Source organism: Arabidopsis lyrata (genome assembly GCF_000004255.2).
Source record: "Arabidopsis lyrata subsp. lyrata unplaced genomic scaffold ARALYscaffold_2, whole genome shotgun sequence".
Taxonomy (NCBI): Eukaryota; Viridiplantae; Streptophyta; class Magnoliopsida; order Brassicales; family Brassicaceae; genus Arabidopsis; species Arabidopsis lyrata.
In genome coordinates, this window is record NW_003302554.1 from 16,321,043 (window position 1) to 16,337,218 (window position 16,176).

Below are 16,176 nucleotides of genomic sequence, written 5' to 3' on the forward strand. Positions count from 1 at the left end.
ATAGTGAAGATAAAGATAATATACGTTTACAGAATATTCAGTTAACCACGTCTATCAACTCTATTGCAACCTACAGATTACAGACTAAAAAAAACAATTAACCGCTATTAGTAATATCAATCTGTACTAGTATTTCATATTCACAGCAAAATAGATGAGTTAATATTAGGGCTAAAAGCCTAATAACAGATCCGGCCCATTATACAATTTGCGGACTTATAACTTGATATGGGCCTGAAGACCTTAGTTGGTTTAAAATTTTGGATCTAACTCCTGATTGGCTAAATGAAATCTAGGGCTGGGCTTTTAAACCGAACCGAATGTACCGAACCGAAACCGAAGTAAAAAAAAACCGAACCGAATCGAACCGAAAATTTGAAAATAACCGAATGGATACTAAATTTGATAACCGAAATAACCGTAACCGAATCGGTACCGAACCGAAATATTTCGGGTAACCGAAATACCCGAAATACAATTATATTTTCGAAATAATTAGTTATTTATTGACCAAATAATCAAAAATACTTGAAAAATCTATAAAAATAGTAAAAATACTCAAAAATAACCGAAAAATATCCAAAAATATTTAAAAATACTCAAAAATAACCAAAAAATCCGAAAATATCTTAAACAAAATAATCGAATGGATACTAAATTTTAAAACCGAAAGAACCGGAACCAAACCGAAACCGAACCGAAATTTCAAAATATCCGAATGGATACTAAATTTTAAAACCGAAAGAACCGAAAACCGAATGGACCCCACCGATAACCGAACGGATAACCGAAAACCCAGGCCTAATGAAATCTACGCCCAAATACTGAAATTAATTCGTATAAATATGAATCTATTTTTTAATATATATTCGGTGTTATTGATGTTTTAGTTTTTTTGTTTTTTTTTTTTTTTAATTATATCTTGATTACTTAAATCCAGTGTTCAAGAAAGCGCTAGGCGCTAAGCGGGCGGTAACCCAATGCCTAGCGCCTAGAAGGACTAATCGGGGCCTATGCGATTTTTAGGCGGTTTAGACGTTTATAACATAAAACATTATAAATATGATATTATATATAAAAGTTATATAAAATATCTATATAAAACTAAAAATTATGAAATTATAAACAAAAACTAGATAAAACCTTTAAATGAGATTTTAAATATAAATAAAGGTTTTATCTAGTTTTTTTGACAATATATGAATATTTATAACTATATATATAAAAATAAAACTCTAATTGAAATTGAAAAAAATACATTAAACAAGATCTATATAATTTTAGGCGGTCAAGACGGTTATCTAGGCGTCGCATGAGAGCCTAGAGCCTAGTCGAGGCCTAGGCGACCGCCTAGACCGCTTTTTAGAACACTGCTTAAATCTAATATTTAAATATTCCAGTAATATTTAATATAATATGTCTAAATTATACATGAAAATATACAAAATATCATGAGAAAAATAGAAAGATCTATTGAAATATTATTCAGAAAGATTTATAAGATAAAGATATTAGCAAAAATTAAGTAAAAGAGAGAAAAAAAGAAAGAAAAGAAGAAGAACGAGATTATTAACGTGAGAAGCAAATAAATAAATAAAAAAGCTTTAGTTGTCCGAAGCAGAAACACGTGCAAGAGCTAAGAATCAGCCGTTAACTTTCTTTTGGCTACTAAACTAACGGCGTCGTCGACTTAAACAACAAAAAGTACCGAAAATATCCTTGAACATCTCTCCTCGTCATCGAGTATATAAAAAATGAGTAAAGAATATATAAATTCATCAGCTTTATTCTTCATTTTTTTATATGTACAAATCCCACCACTGGTTCATTCGTGCATCTTTTTTTAATCGATCCCCCAAAAATCAAATCAAATCAAATTAAAAATGCAAATCCCAGCTCAAATATTCATCTAAAATGTGGCCGCAATGCGAAGATTGAGTTGAGTTTTTTTTTTTTTTTGATCCTGCCTGAAAAATTTCTTGAATCTTTGTGTCTGATTTGTTGGAATCATCGATATCTAAAGTGGGTTTTGTCTGGATTTCTATTGTTTTCTTAAATTACAGATCTTTAATCGACTCTGCTTGATCGAAATTATCTAGGAATCTGAGGGGTGTTATTCTTCGATAATAGCTGGTGAGATTGATTTTTAGTTTGGGATCTGATGTGATTCTATTGGCTGCTGAATCTATCCATCGATCTATTCTTCGTGGCTTGCATGTTTCTTTTTGTGAATTGGTGTTTTTTTTTATCTGATCGTTCGTATTTGAGATTTTCGACCAACTAAAATCTATATTTGTGGATTCGAATGATTGGTTTTGCTGAATTATCAAAGTGGTTGTACTAAAATTTATATCTTCTACAGTGATGTCAAAACTTAATTTCACTGGTCAAGAATTGTACTTTACCTTACTCTTGCGGGGCGATGATTTGATTGATGGATTTGCCTTGGATCATTGATACAGTTTATATTACAAATTCTCATATATCTGAAAAGCACAATATGTTGTTGAAATGTCATAATGTGTCTTTCTTCTTCTGTTTATGGGATGGTTTTGATTGATGGACTGGTTGTTTTTCTTTTCTTAGCATTCATTATGTTGGAGGCTCCGAGTTATCTGGTGTCAAGAGACTTACCATCTTCATGTGAGGAAGAGAGCAAGTGGATATATAACGCACACTGTGTGCTTCAGCTCTCCTTGAAGAAACGGTTGTTGGATGCTACCGATGAAGAAGGAAGTTTCGCTAAGAAACTGTTGCGCGTTGATCATGGAAGCAGAGGTGAATCTGAGAAGATTACAGATATTCTTCAGCTTGCTAAAATCTATCAGAGGTCTAACCAGAGTCAACAAGGAGGTGATCAACAGAGTTCACCGGTTACTCGGCTTGACCAAAACGCACTTCTCAACTGCTTGGCTCACTGTTCCTTGTCTGATTTCGGGTCTATAGCCTCAACGAATAAAACCTTCCGCTCGTTGATTAAGGACAGTGAGTTGTATAGGTTGAGACGGGCAAAGGGTATTGTGGAACATTGGATTTACTTCTCTTGCAGGCTCTTGGAATGGGAAGCTTATGATCCAAATGGAGATCGCTGGTTACGTGTACCGAAAATGACATTCAACGAATGTTTCATGTGTTCTGATAAAGAGTCTCTGGCGGTTGGCACCGAGCTTCTTGTTTTTGGTAAAGAGATCATGTCCCATGTGATTTACCGATATAGTATCTTGACCAATACATGGACATCGGGTATGCAAATGAATGTCCCGAGGTGCTTGTTTGGATCAGCGAGTCTAGGCGAGATCGCGGTTATAGCTGGAGGATGCGATCCGCGTGGGCGGATATTGAGCTCGGCAGAGCTTTATAACTCGGAAACTGGGGAATGGACTGTCATCCCGAGCATGAACAAAGCTAGGAAAATGTGCTCGAGCGTGTTCATGGACGGGAATTTCTATTGCATTGGAGGTATCGGAGAGGGAAACTCGAAGATGCTAATGTGCGGTGAAGTCTATGATCTGAAGAAGAAGACATGGACATTGATACCTAACATGTTACCAGAAAGAAGCAACGGAGGTGGAGGAGATCAGGCAAAGGAGATTGCCGCTGCTACAGCGGCCTCGGAGGCACCACCACTTGTAGCAGTTGTAAAAGACGAGCTTTATGCTGCAAATTACGCGCAGCAAGAAGTAAGGAAATACGATAAAAGGCGTAATGTATGGAATAAAGTAGGGAATTTGCCAGAGAGGGCTTCTTCGATGAACGGTTGGGGAATGGCGTTTCGAGCTTGCGGGGATCAGTTAGTGGTGGTTGGAGGACCTAGGGCAATAGGAGGAGGGTTCATAGAGATCAATGCTTGTGTCCCAAGCGAAGGAACACAGCTGCATTGGAGAGTTCTTGCTTCTAAGCCATCGGGAAACTTTGTGTATAATTGTGCGGTGATGGGATGTTGATGAAGAAGACTTGAGAGCCATTTCAAAGTTATTGACTTTTTTTATTAGAGTTTTTCTTCTTCTTGTTTTGGGTTTTATTTTCATGATTGGGGTCAAGAGAGTCTCTCTATTTTCTTCTTTGTCTTTGTGGGATTATTGTTGTTGTTCAGGTATAATCTGGAACTGAAAAGTTTCAATAAATTTGAAGAAGATTAAGAACAAGCATCATCTTGTCTTGTCTCTCTCAACATTGTTATTTTGTAATTTGTTTCCATTGTTACACTCTTTTAGAATAAATTTTCTCTGTTTTTCCTGGAAAACCAAGATTGCAAGTGTTAATCTTTGGAAAGCAATTTTGACTCTTTTTGATCTAATGATTTTGAAAAAAGTAGCTTTGGTCATTTCTTATACTGCTTAGATCTTCACTCTTAATTATATAAGTTTACAACCAAACTTGATTAGTACACAGTTGAAATATGCATAGATAAAAGAAAACATTGGAATATAAAATAGTTCGATTCTAAACTTTATTAAATTGGAGCATAAAGCATCTTGATTTAATTATCAACTTTTTTACACGAGAGAGATCCACAAAAATAGAAGCATAAACAAACAAGAACAACGACATGAGCTTGCTTCACACATTCTAAAATTAAAAGCTTTTCAAGTTTCTTCTCTTAGTACTGATAACCCTCACCATACATTGTTTCATAGCTTTCATGTTCATGTTTATATCTTCTTGATTTATCGGCCTGCACGATACGAGAAAAGATACGTAAAGAAGAATCACCTTCTTTTGACAAGGAGAAGAAGAGATGTTATAGAACAAATCACATAACATACCCGGCTTAAGATCTTCTCAAAAGCATCAGGTCCATTCTCAGCAATGTACTTCTCAGCAGCTGTTAACACATCGTCTGGCTTTCTGAAGATATCCATCTTCTTTGGCACATACCAAATGTTAATGCTCCGCGGGTTAATAAACACAGGTCTCACAAAATGTTCATAGACATACGCAGCGCCGCTGAAGTAAGGAATAACAAGCCAGCAAGTCAAGATCAGCTTCATGTATGACCATATCGGTAACCTGATCACACAACAACATTGTCAGTATAAGAAACTTGCTATTGCTAATGTGGCTAATGGGGTTTCAATCATCTTACCATTCGATGAGTTTGGCGAATGTGAGCTCGATGAGAGTAAGTAATGAATAAAGGACCCAATAAGTTAGCCATTGTTTGTCATCAGCGTGAGATTGAGTTTCAATCGCTTGGACTGAAGCATATCTAGCCATTGTCAAAGAGCAAGACACGTACCATTAGATCAAAGTTTTCTGCAGTACAGATTAAACCATGAAAGAAAAGTGGAACTATGGATTCACTTACAGAGGATAAACGAGACTAACCACAGGCCTGCAAAAAATTCAACGACAGAGATTATGATTAGTTTCACACATAACATTCCAAAAGATGAATTTTTTTTTATAGGAATCAAATCAACTTTGAGAGAATTTCGTAACTTAAACTAGGGTTATGTCCAAAAATAGAAACTAGACCCTAGACTGTGATGAATTGAGTATAACATATGAGAAGCTATTCGCTAAAAGGAAGGAGCTTTAAGGCAAAAGGAAGAAAATTGAAGAGATTCAGGGTCTTTGTAATGGTGACGGTGGAGCAAAAACAGAAGAAGAGAAGAGAAATAGAAGAAATTGAGTATTACCCAGCAAGAACATCGAAGTTCCTGAGAAGAACCTTGAGGAAATTTCCAGCTCCAGATCCCATCACCAAGCTTTGATTTTGGCTTTGAATCTGATTCTTCCTCCACTAAAACTCACTACTCACTGGAGATAGAGATGGAGACTTTCAGAGAGAGAGAGAGAGAGAGAGAGAGCGAATAATAATTGTGTGGTAGAGCTGTTGAAAGTTTTTAACTTTTTAATGGTGTCAAAAGGTGTGAAAACGAATTGAAATTGAAAAAAGCTACCATTAATTTCCTTTTCTTTGGAATGAATACTCAAGCTTTTAGGAAATTTTTAAAAAAATGGAAATTAGCTTAAACTAAACGTTGTTGACACAAGAAAGTAAATTAGCGATCTTTTTCTTTGGGTAATTAGCTATATAAAATTCTGTATTTGGAAATTCAGCATATAAAAGGAAAGCAAAATATTATGTACATTTGGGAGTTAAAAACTTAAAATTACAGTTTCTTTCGAATTATAAGTAGCTGCTTTTCCATAGCCGACATAAGAAAATACTTTTGTCTTGACTTGAATAAGATAATTTTCTTGACTAAGAGTCTAAGAAGTTGAAGAAAATGTACATGAAGATGACATAGTGGTTTTGATGATCTTAAAGATGAAATAAGCTTATTGATTACAATCCGGTAGGTATTAACTCTTTGCACAGCCGAGTGGGAATGATCGAACCTTCATTCTTCCTCCCAATGCAAGCGCCAGCAGATCAAACTCTTCTACATACCACAGCTCTGATACTATTGCCTGTATCAACAGAGAGATTTCTCAGTTCTTGGTCAAGAAAACTTCACTTTAGTTATAAGTTTTACCCTGAATCCTCGGATTTGGTTGTTTAGTCTTGTGATCAAGTCATGGATACGCTGGAGTTGGTCGTCAGAACTAGCCTGCTACATAAAGAAACGTCAACTAAGTCATGGAGATTCTGCAACATTAAATTCTGAGTTTCTCGCCAATAAGTGAAACTTGCCTCAGTTGGAGATACTGGTGGACCAAGCAGCCTTGCCAATGATGTATGAAGAATTGCAGCATCATACTAAAACAAAAAATCAGCATATGTATCAGACAAGTGGTTCGTGTTCATTGAGAGATACAGTATATACAGTTTAAAGAAACAGATATTACAAGTTGCTTCTCCGGTGCACGTGGAAGAACAGATCTCAGTTTCGAGCGGATTGTTATGGGGTCATCTCCAGAATAAACCTAATGAAACATGAAACAGGGTATAAGTCCCAGATATCTGATTTGGCCATTTCTAAAGAACTTGTTAGCATAGTTTTTGTCATGGAGGATGAAATTCCGAAGTGGTATAAGCAAAACAAAACGGAGATCTGACTCGCATTTGTTGAGGCAAAGTGAAAGCAACAAAATTACCTTCCAGCATCCAAGAAGAACACCAGTCGAGGTTAACAGAACTCTATCCAAGATAATCTCCAAAGGGCAAAGTTTATTAGCAACTGCTTTAACAGCAGCTGCTTCTCCTTCAACCTGATAATGAAGAAGAGGTTCAGAAACTAGAATAAAAGTTCTAGTGGACTGGTGATAAGATAAATGATAAAGTAAAAACAACAAACCTCATCTTCAGTAGCTGGAACAGAGAAAATGTGATTCGATGCATGAAACATGCTAAAGTGATACATTTTAGAGTCCTGAAACCAGATTGCTAAAAAACAACCCAAAGTAAGAGAGATGAAAACACAATTACCATATTATATATGATTCACATATATGGTAATAGCGGCATGCTTACTATTCTCAAAGTAAGGACTGAACACATTTTCGACGGCTTTCCTGCAATTTACAGACATATAAGGACACCTTTTTAGCAGTAAAACATCATACTAAACAGGATAAATTTGCATCGAGAATGGGGCAAATTACACACTCACGAGACTGGGACAGAGTATTCTGTGCTGAGATGTAATACATTAGCTCGCACAGGGGGATTCGCAACCTGAATATTTTATACAATCTCATACATGATATTTAGCTATCACAAAAATCAATTATTCACTTCACTATACAAAACCACTAATCCATTCTAAGAATAGTAAAAGTAAAGATGTAACATTCTACCTTGAGGACAGGTGATATCTTTCCATCTTTCAGTGTGAAGAGATCAGAAAGTGACAACGACTGAGACGTTTCACCTTGTTTAAAGAACAGCGGTCCGTTTTCTTGTATATCCCGTTCCATCTTATCGTACAACCTTGTGCTTTGCTCCGCATAGGAGATAAAGGAATCTGAAACATACAAGACTTTACTATTGCTATATAAAATAAACATTTACTTAAGATATGGATAAAGAAAACACATAAACAAAGGCACTAGATTCCCAAATCAAGCATTGCTCTTTGCATCAGATATTCACTCTATCCTTAAGCTCAGGATAAACAAATCAAGAAGGGTGATTTAAGTATCCATTTTATCCCTAAACGCTAAGTTCGGCTCAAGATCTATTGCAAACTCATGGTACAAAAACAGAGACATTTCATAGAAAAACAAGTTCTTTACGCAACCCTAACTACACTCAGTGGCTGATGAATCCTTCTATTAGCAAGTCAACATCGATCTTCCATTTACGAAACCCATATTCATTATAAAAAAAACACACACACAGTTTAGCTAATTAATCAGATCAGGATACAATTATTAAAACATCATCGAAATCTAAGAATATAAAAAGGTATTTTAGTATCGAGACAAGGAAAGGAAAAGTCGGTAATTGATAAATAAACGAACTTAAAAACATGATCTTTACCTGATGATGATGAAGAAGATGGCGAATTTCGAAGACCCATTTGGAAAAGAGAGTAGAAAATAGTGAGAGAGATAGTCCAGAATAACACAACAGTTCTCCAATTTGGTGCCCTAATCGCAGATGTCGTCGCTGTCGCCATTTCTCCTTTTGTCTTGTTTTTCGGGAAATCTCCATTAGACTGTCCTCATCAGAGTATCGCCATTAACGGCAAGCTCTGTTCGGCTGAATCTTTTTGGTTATTTTCCATCTAATTTTTGCCACTCAATTTCATTTTCTTTTTTCTCAAATTTATTTTTAATGTCAATCAATAATCAGGTAAAATATGTCAATAATCATTTTTGTGTCAATAATCATTTTGATGTCATGACTAGTGTTGTTGTATCATAAAGCACAAGAATAAGTAAACAGAAAATGCAAAAAGTGTGAGAGTAAAAAGGGACCAAATCACCTCATTTTCATGCGCATGTCAAAGTTGTGTGTTTCTCTAAACTTACGTAAGTAAATATCAAAACCTTTCTTCTATCTTTTACAGTTTGTGTATAAAAACTTCAGTGTAAGGTATATGTTCCAATGTACATCAAACTTAATTATATCATTAACTGTTTCACATTGTCGAAGCAAAAATGGTTCTTTATCTAATTTCATTACTCCCTATCATCGTCGCCACCGTCATGCTTTATCAACGGTGGTGGAGATCCAACATACCGCCGGGACCAAAGCCAAAGTTTCTGATTGGGAACCTCCACCAAATGAAACCACTTTGGACGCATTCTTTCTCGGAGTGGTCACAGACTTATGGTCCTATCATATCTGTGTGGATAGGGTCACAGCTCACCGTTGTGGTCTCCAGCTCTGATTTAGCCAGACAAGTGTTGAGAGACAAAGACCATCAATTGTCTAACCGACACAGGATCGCGAGGATGACTCAGACCGGTACTGATCTTGTTTGGTCTGATTACAGTCCACATTATGTCAAACTGAGGAAACTCTGTACACTCGAACTCTTCTCTCTGAAAAGCATCGAGAATTTCAGGTCGTTGAGAGAGATGGAAGCAAGATCGATGGTTGTGTCGATTCTCAAGGACTTGATGAGCGATTCAGGCGATGATCAGGAGCGAAAACCGGTGATTGTGAGGAAGTACCTAGCTGCGGTTGTTTTGAACACCATCTCAAGATTAATGATCGGGAAAGAGTTCGGGTCTGAGGAAGGAAAGGAGTTTAAATCAATCGTTGAGAAAGAACATCTTCTCAGTGGCTCAGGGACGATTCTCGATCACGTCTGGTGGCTCAAATGGGTTTCGTCTTGGTTCATCAGCGATAAGGAATTCTTAGCCCACAAGGATCGCAGAACAAAGTGGTTTAGAGGAGCTGTAATGGTGGAAGAAGATGTAGCAATAGAGGATCACAGGGGCTTTGTTCGGAAATTGTTAGTGTTGAAAGAGCAGAAAGAGCTAAGCGAAGAGACGGTTGGCGGACTAGTCTGGAACATGTTAACCGCGGGTGCTGACACAACTGCAGTTGTTATCGAATGGGCTATGGCAGAGATGATCAAATGCCCGGCCGTGCAAGAAAAGGCGCAACAGGAGCTTGATTCCGTGGTTGGATCCGAAAGGTTAATGTCTGAATCAGATATCCCGAACCTGCCATATCTGCAATGCGTGGTTAAAGAAGCTCTCCGTCTTCACCCGTCAACACCATTAATGCTTCCACACAAAGCAAGCGAAACAGTTTGGGTAGGTGGGTACAAGGTTCCTAAGGGCGCCACGGTTTATGTCAATGTGCAGGCGATTGGGCGAGACCCTGCAAACTGGATAAACCCGTATGAGTTTAGACCAGAGCGGTTCCTTCAGGAGGAAACTGATGTTAAAGGTCGAGACTTTAGGGTTCTTCCGTTCGGATCAGGAAGACGGATGTGTCCAGCGGCACAGCTCAGCATGAACTTGATGACATTGGTGATGGGAAATTTGTTGCATTGCTTCTCATGGAGTTCCCCTATTCCTGGAGAGAGGATTGACATGAGCGAGAATCCTGGATTGCTTTGTAACATGAGGACTCCACTGCAGGCTCTAGCTTTGCCGAGAGCTGCAGCAAGAGTTATACCTTTACCTTTAGATTAAAATAGATAAATAATCAGACACATAAGATAAAATAATGAAACTCCATAGACCATGATGACTTTCATTATGGAAACGAAGATGCAGCCATGTCAAACCCAAGAGGCATGACAAAATTTGCGACATGGTTGAATACGGTTTCATACAAAAACATGTAGCTATTATATATATGGAAATAAAAGAGTACATAGTCACATGGTGAAAGCTCAATCAATCTCATGATAAGTAATGCCATTACTCATCTTTCATAGATGCATACCAGCAATGTGATTATCTTGGTTTCCCATCAGTTGAAGATATCTCCATCCCAATTGTTTCTTCGTAAACGCTTCATCCGTAGAGAAAGATTTTTTCTCCAAGGAACTCACCCATCGAAAAAGATTCGGAAGCTAAAAGAGTGGCAGGGGAAAGGAGTTTAAGATCTTTGTGAATGCTGCCGGTTGGCGATGTCATACTAATCACGGTTTCCCTTAACTCATTTTCCCTGCCACACGTCTAGCTTCCGAGTATTCACGATGGAGTGAGTTCCCAGGATAAAACGACTCTCTGTTTAAATGAAGCCTTTCCAAAAAAACTATTGGACGATAGGAGCTTTTGGTTTGTAGAGTCTATTTTTGAGTTAGTGAGAATTGGATGATTAGAGTGAATCTCAAACCCTTCTACTTATAGTGTTGATGCGAGGAGATGAAGTGGGATATATATACACCAAGATCAATTACTCTCTTCACTAGACCAAGAAAAAAAAAATAGAAATTGGGCAGAGATTTTGTTTAGCTTACAACAAGTTGGAATAATGTACCTTATCATAATACTAATAACTCCTACAAGTAGTAGGTGCCCGTAGAAACATGAAACTGCTCACTTGGCTATTTTATCGAACACTTGGTGTGCACCACCAGTTGGAAAAGCAACAGAAAAAGCTTCTACGAATTCATCATAGTCTGATGTGACTATGCATATACCATCCCCGGATCCACCGGGAAAAGTAATTTACAGGCTAAGACTCTCCGACGAGACCACAAATTTCTCCGACGCACATACCGTTACTTCTAAACCGAATTTGGTTCATTCTTTAATAACGAACGGATCAAGTCTAATCACAATGTGCGTCACCACAACTTCTAAACCGGGATAAACCAAACTTGTTTCGTTAACTAATACCGATCAAGTTCAAAACAGATACAGATAGTCAGATACACGTCCGAAGAATTTTATTCAACGCCAGTTAGCATACTATAACACTATAACTAAATCTCATTTACCATATGAATTTTTGTAACAAATGTCAAAACATGTCAACTTTGGATATGTGTTTGCAAGATACAAAAACTGCTACCTCAAAAAGTTATATAAGAATGTACATGAAAACGTCTTTCTTACAGCAAAGAAAGTTGTACTAAAATTTTCAATCAAATTAGAAAATGCATATAGTGTGGGAAAGCAAAAAAGTGAACCAATTCATGACAATTTCATGCAAAATTACGTGTTATCTAAATAGCTTATTCGATAAGCATGACTCTAAATAATAATAATTATAATTTAGAAATCATTTAATATTTCGTGTATAAAAAATACACTTCATGAGGAAGCATCAAACTTGTATTTTACCAATTACAACTTTGTCTAAGCAAAATGGATTTATTACTGATATCCTTAACCACTATCATAATCGCCGCCTTCATGCAAAATCTACGACGTCGGAGATCCAACATACCTCCAGGACCACCAACGCGATTTCTGATCGGAAACCTTCATCAACTGAAACCACTATGGACGCAGTCTTTCTCCGAGTGGTCACACACTTATGGCCCCATCATATCGGTGTGGTTAGGATCACAGCTAGCTGTTGTGGTCTCCAGCTCTGACTTGGCCAAACAAGTGTTGAGAGACAAAGACTACCAACTTTGTAACCGACATAGAACCGCAAGGATGACTCAGAACGGCAGTGATCTTATTTGGTCCGACTACGGAGCACATTATGTTAAAATGAGGAAACTCTGTACACTCGAGCTCTTTTCTTTGAAAAGCATAGAGTGTTTCAGGTTGATGAGAGAAATGGAAGTAAGTTCCATGGTTAAGTCGGTTTTCAATGACTTGATGACCGATGATCAGAAACCGGTGGTGTTGAGGAACTATCTAGGTTCAGTTGCTTTGAACATTGTTTCAAGATTAGTTATCGGGAAAACATTCGAACCGAAAGAAGGAAGAGAGTTTAAATCGATCGTTGATAGGGAGACTCGCTTACCCGGCGCAACCAAGATGCTTGATTATACAATTTGGCTTAAACGGGTTTCGTCTTGGTTCACCAGCGACAATGCGTTCATGAAGCACATGGCTCGGAAAAGAAAATGGTTTAAACGAGCTGTAATGGATGAAGTATATGGAGGAAGAGATCAAAAGTGTTTTGTTCAGAGTCTGTTAGAGTTGAAAGAGAAGAATGAGCTGACCGAGGAGACTGTGATGGGACTGGTCTGGAACATGTTAACCGCAGGAGCTGACACAACCGCCATTACTATCGAATGGGCAATGGCAGAGATGGTCAGATGCCCGACTGTGCAAGAAAAGGTGCAGCATGAGCTTGATTCGGTGGTTGGATTCGGACGGTTAATGTCTGATACAGATATCCCAAAACTGCCATATCTGCAATGCATACTCAAAGAAGCTCTCCGGCTTCACCCTCCAACACCATTGATGCTTCCACACAAGGCCAGCGAATCGGTTCAGATAGGTGGGTACAGAGTTCCTAAGGGAGCCACGGTTTATGTCAATGTGCAGGCGATTGCTCGAGATCCTGCAAACTGGAGCAACCCAGATGAGTTTAGACCAGAGCGGTTTCTTGTGGAGGAAACGGATGTTAAAGGTCAAGACTTTCGGGTTCTTCCGTTTGGGTCGGGAAGACGGGTGTGTCCAGCTGCACAACTCAGCCTCAATATGATGACATTAGCACTAGGTAATTTGTTGCATTGTTTCTCATGGACATCCTCTACACCTCGGGAACACATCGACATGACCGAGAAGCCTGGATTAGTTTGTTACATGAAGACTCCATTGCAGGCTCTAGCTTCGTCCAGGCTGCCACAAGAGTTATACCTTTTAACTTTTCACTGAAATAGATTATATTAACCGACATAAGACAAGAGAGATTATCAATTGAGAAAAACAGATGTAGCTGCGGCAAGATTTAGGACATGGCTGATGAAATGGTTCGTACAAACAGAATGTAGCTATTGATAGTAAATAAACTAAATACTCCAAAAGAGATAGCTTAGTCTCATCATTGCTAAAATTGAGAACCTCATAACACAAACTTTACACATCTATAGAAGCAAGCCAGCAATGTGTTATCTTGGGCTCCCATCATTCCTCACCAACTTCCTCCTCTTCATCGTCGTCCTCGTCGTCATCTTCTCCCTGAAGAGAGTATGGTTTTCAAAGATTTTCCAGGTTAAAAGATGGAGCACAGTAACAAACCATGTGACTCATAATAACAATGTCCAGACTAACACTCAATTAATCAATGTATTTTGAGGAAAATGAGACGATTGTTTTACCTCTTCGTCACCGTCATCATCTCCATCAAAATCCTCTTCATCAGCGTCCTACATACATCAACAAAATCTTTAAGCAACTTATTACCTCTAGAGAAAGAGGATACAAGATTGAAAGTGAAATGATGAATAGTTTACATTGTTGAAGTAGGTGAGAGGGTTGGACCAGAGATCTTCCTTGATAATATCAGCAACCTGCTCCAAGAGGAGATTCCGAGTTCAAATTGGGCAGATAATAAAAACGGTCAATAACTTATAACAAGTCAGAAAGTCGAGGAGCATTTACCTCATCATGAATCTCATCCCCAGCATCTTCCTTATGTTGAGCATCAGTAAACCAAGTAAAGAAACTGAAGAGAAAGTTGAATGGGAAGTTGTTAATCATTTGCAACTACCAATAAGAAAGAATTTAACTTTGTATCATTGTGCATCATCTATCCATGACCACAAGAATTTCACTAAGACTATAATCACTTAATGGGCACTAGAACAATACCTCTCCTCTGGCAATGCACGTTTGTTTCCTTTCTTATCATCATGGTTCACTCCATTTGGCAAGCCCTTCATAATAGAGAAACATCATTAAGAATAATATCGAAGAGAGACAAATAAAGTAAGAAACTTATTATATTGTAGAAGCAGAAATATTTATATTTACCTTGCCCTCCTTCCACTTGATAGGAGTTGCAGTGATTTTTGTTGTTCCTTCTTCGAGGAAGGTAAACGTCTTAGTAAGCTTGGCATCCTCAAAGAACGGGTTGGAATTGAAGTGCTGCGATTGATGCCCCCAATTTAACAAGTAAATTAACAATACTCAGTAATCTTCTTAGATCAATAGGAGAAGACAATAACAATGGATAGTGAAATGAGCTGGATAAAGAAACATACAAAAGTTATAGAGTATCCAGATTTCACATCTTTGGCATCCTCCACTTCCAGAGAGTTCAAGTACTTAAAAATCTGTAAAAACAGGGAAATCAAACGAAGAGGTATAAAGGAATGTAACTGTACAGAAAAGATGAAAGGCCAATCGGATAGTTATCAGCATTATAAACTGTAGAGCATGCCGAATGATAACTCAAACCTTTTGGTCTTCTTCGGTCAAGAGATCACCTAATGCAGGATGACTCAAAAACTGCAAAGAATGTGTAAAGGTCATTGGTCAATAAGTCGAAGATATTTTTAAACAGTAATTGAAAAACAACCTAGAAACTATTACTTACAGCAGTCATCCAAAAGTCTGGAATCGATTGGATAACTTCGTTGCGCTTGTCATAGACAGGTTTCCGTATCACGTTATATTTCTGCTCCACTTCCAAGACCTCATCACTGGCCTTTTCATTAATCTACAACCAACAAATCAGAGTTAGGAGAAAGAAGAAAGAAAAAAACACTCATTAAAGTTCATGTCAATTCTAACTGTACTTATGACTTGATGATATTTTGAGCTTTAACTTCTCAAATAGTACTCTTTCCACTAACTTCTCTACAGATATTGCAGAAGCTAATTACAGAGACCAGTCACATGAATTAAAACGTTCTCAAAATTGCATTGTACGAATACACAATTATCACACTACTGTAGCAACAAGAGAAAAAAGGCGATCTTTCATGCATCCTTCCTTCAAATCCAGATACATACAAACATTCAAGTAAAATAGAATTTAAAATTGGAGAATCTATACAAGTTAACCAAGATACAGAGCACATGAACACCGGTTAAGAAAAAGGGGAAAATCTGGAGAGTTAGAGCAAATTAACGAAGAAGTGAAAGAAGAGATTTTTAACCTTCTCGAGGTCATCTTGAATCTCCTGAAGCTTCTCAATTGAGAGAACAAGCTTTTCATCGATTTGCTCCAAGTTTTCTTCTTCGACTTTCTCTTCAATTTTCGACTTCTTGCTCTTATCCGCAACCATTTTCACTTCACTCCCTTTGAGGAAACCCTAATTCCAAAGAAAGAGAGGATTTTGGCTCCTCTGCTAGGTTTCTTCTCCTCTTGTGATTCCGTCGCAAGAGAATCGAATCAGCTAAAACCCTAGTTCCTGATGAGAGTTTATGCTGGTGAAGTGTGAGTGTGGG

The 16,176-nt window shown here is 37.7% G+C and overlaps 6 protein-coding genes across 8 annotated transcripts; 3 read left to right on the forward strand and 3 right to left on the reverse strand.

The window, feature by feature from the left end:
- Positions 1-1,760: 1,760 nt before the first annotated feature.
- Positions 1,761-4,243, forward strand: LOC9325045 (F-box/kelch-repeat protein At1g74510). 2 transcript variants are annotated; one of them, XM_021034115.1, is made up of 3 exons: positions 1,765-1,938; positions 2,064-2,133; positions 2,587-4,243. In XM_021034115.1, exon 3 carries the CDS (start codon positions 2,595-2,597, stop codon positions 3,942-3,944), a length of 1,350 nt encoding a protein of 449 aa, XP_020889774.1. In that variant the 5' UTR covers positions 1,765-1,938; positions 2,064-2,133; positions 2,587-2,594; the 3' UTR covers positions 3,945-4,243. The 2 variants fall into 2 exon arrangements, with proteins under 2 accessions (XP_020889773.1, XP_020889774.1); XM_021034114.1 differs by lacking the exon at positions 2,064-2,133 and having other exon boundaries at positions 1,761-1,938.
- Positions 4,244-4,433: 190 nt separating this feature from the next.
- LOC9323609 (HVA22-like protein a) lies at positions 4,434-6,023 on the reverse strand. The gene is made up of 5 exons (XM_021034116.1): positions 5,643-6,023; positions 5,309-5,335; positions 5,087-5,209; positions 4,767-5,010; positions 4,434-4,675 (listed from the first exon to the last, which is right to left on the reverse strand). The coding sequence occupies exons 1-5, from the start codon at positions 5,702-5,704 to the stop codon at positions 4,601-4,603; spliced, it is 531 nt and encodes a 176-aa protein (XP_020889775.1). The 5' UTR covers positions 5,705-6,023; the 3' UTR covers positions 4,434-4,600.
- A 47-nt stretch (positions 6,024-6,070) lies between these two features.
- LOC9325046 lies at positions 6,071-8,701 on the reverse strand. Of its 2 annotated transcripts, none has more exons than XM_021034119.1 (10): positions 8,435-8,701; positions 7,750-7,916; positions 7,563-7,627; positions 7,424-7,464; positions 7,248-7,336; positions 7,048-7,161; positions 6,799-6,876; positions 6,644-6,709; positions 6,486-6,563; positions 6,071-6,420 (listed from the first exon to the last, which is right to left on the reverse strand). In XM_021034119.1, exons 1-10 carry the CDS (start codon positions 8,571-8,573, stop codon positions 6,313-6,315), a joined length of 945 nt encoding a protein of 314 aa, XP_020889778.1. In that variant the 5' UTR covers positions 8,574-8,701; the 3' UTR covers positions 6,071-6,312. The 2 variants fall into 2 exon arrangements, with proteins under 2 accessions (XP_020889778.1, XP_020889779.1); XM_021034120.1 differs by having other exon boundaries at positions 6,486-6,560; positions 8,435-8,700.
- Positions 8,702-8,996: 295 nt separating this feature from the next.
- Positions 8,997-10,752, forward strand: LOC9325047 (cytochrome P450 98A8). Its single transcript, XM_021034117.1, has one exon. It carries the CDS (start codon positions 9,058-9,060, stop codon positions 10,549-10,551), a length of 1,494 nt encoding a protein of 497 aa, XP_020889776.1. The 5' UTR covers positions 8,997-9,057; the 3' UTR covers positions 10,552-10,752.
- Positions 10,753-12,135: 1,383 nt separating this feature from the next.
- Positions 12,136-13,807, forward strand: LOC9323610 (cytochrome P450 98A9). The gene has a single exon (XM_002887500.2). It carries the CDS (start codon positions 12,181-12,183, stop codon positions 13,654-13,656), a length of 1,476 nt encoding a protein of 491 aa, XP_002887546.1. The 5' UTR covers positions 12,136-12,180; the 3' UTR covers positions 13,657-13,807.
- LOC9323611 (NAP1-related protein 1) lies at positions 13,699-16,172 on the reverse strand. The gene is made up of 10 exons (XM_021035813.1): positions 15,885-16,172; positions 15,320-15,442; positions 15,181-15,231; positions 14,985-15,056; positions 14,755-14,868; positions 14,593-14,657; positions 14,383-14,446; positions 14,235-14,291; positions 14,100-14,147; positions 13,699-13,959 (listed from the first exon to the last, which is right to left on the reverse strand). The coding sequence occupies exons 1-10, from the start codon at positions 16,011-16,013 to the stop codon at positions 13,906-13,908; spliced, it is 777 nt and encodes a 258-aa protein (XP_020891472.1). The 5' UTR covers positions 16,014-16,172; the 3' UTR covers positions 13,699-13,905.
- Positions 16,173-16,176: the final 4 nt, after the last annotated feature.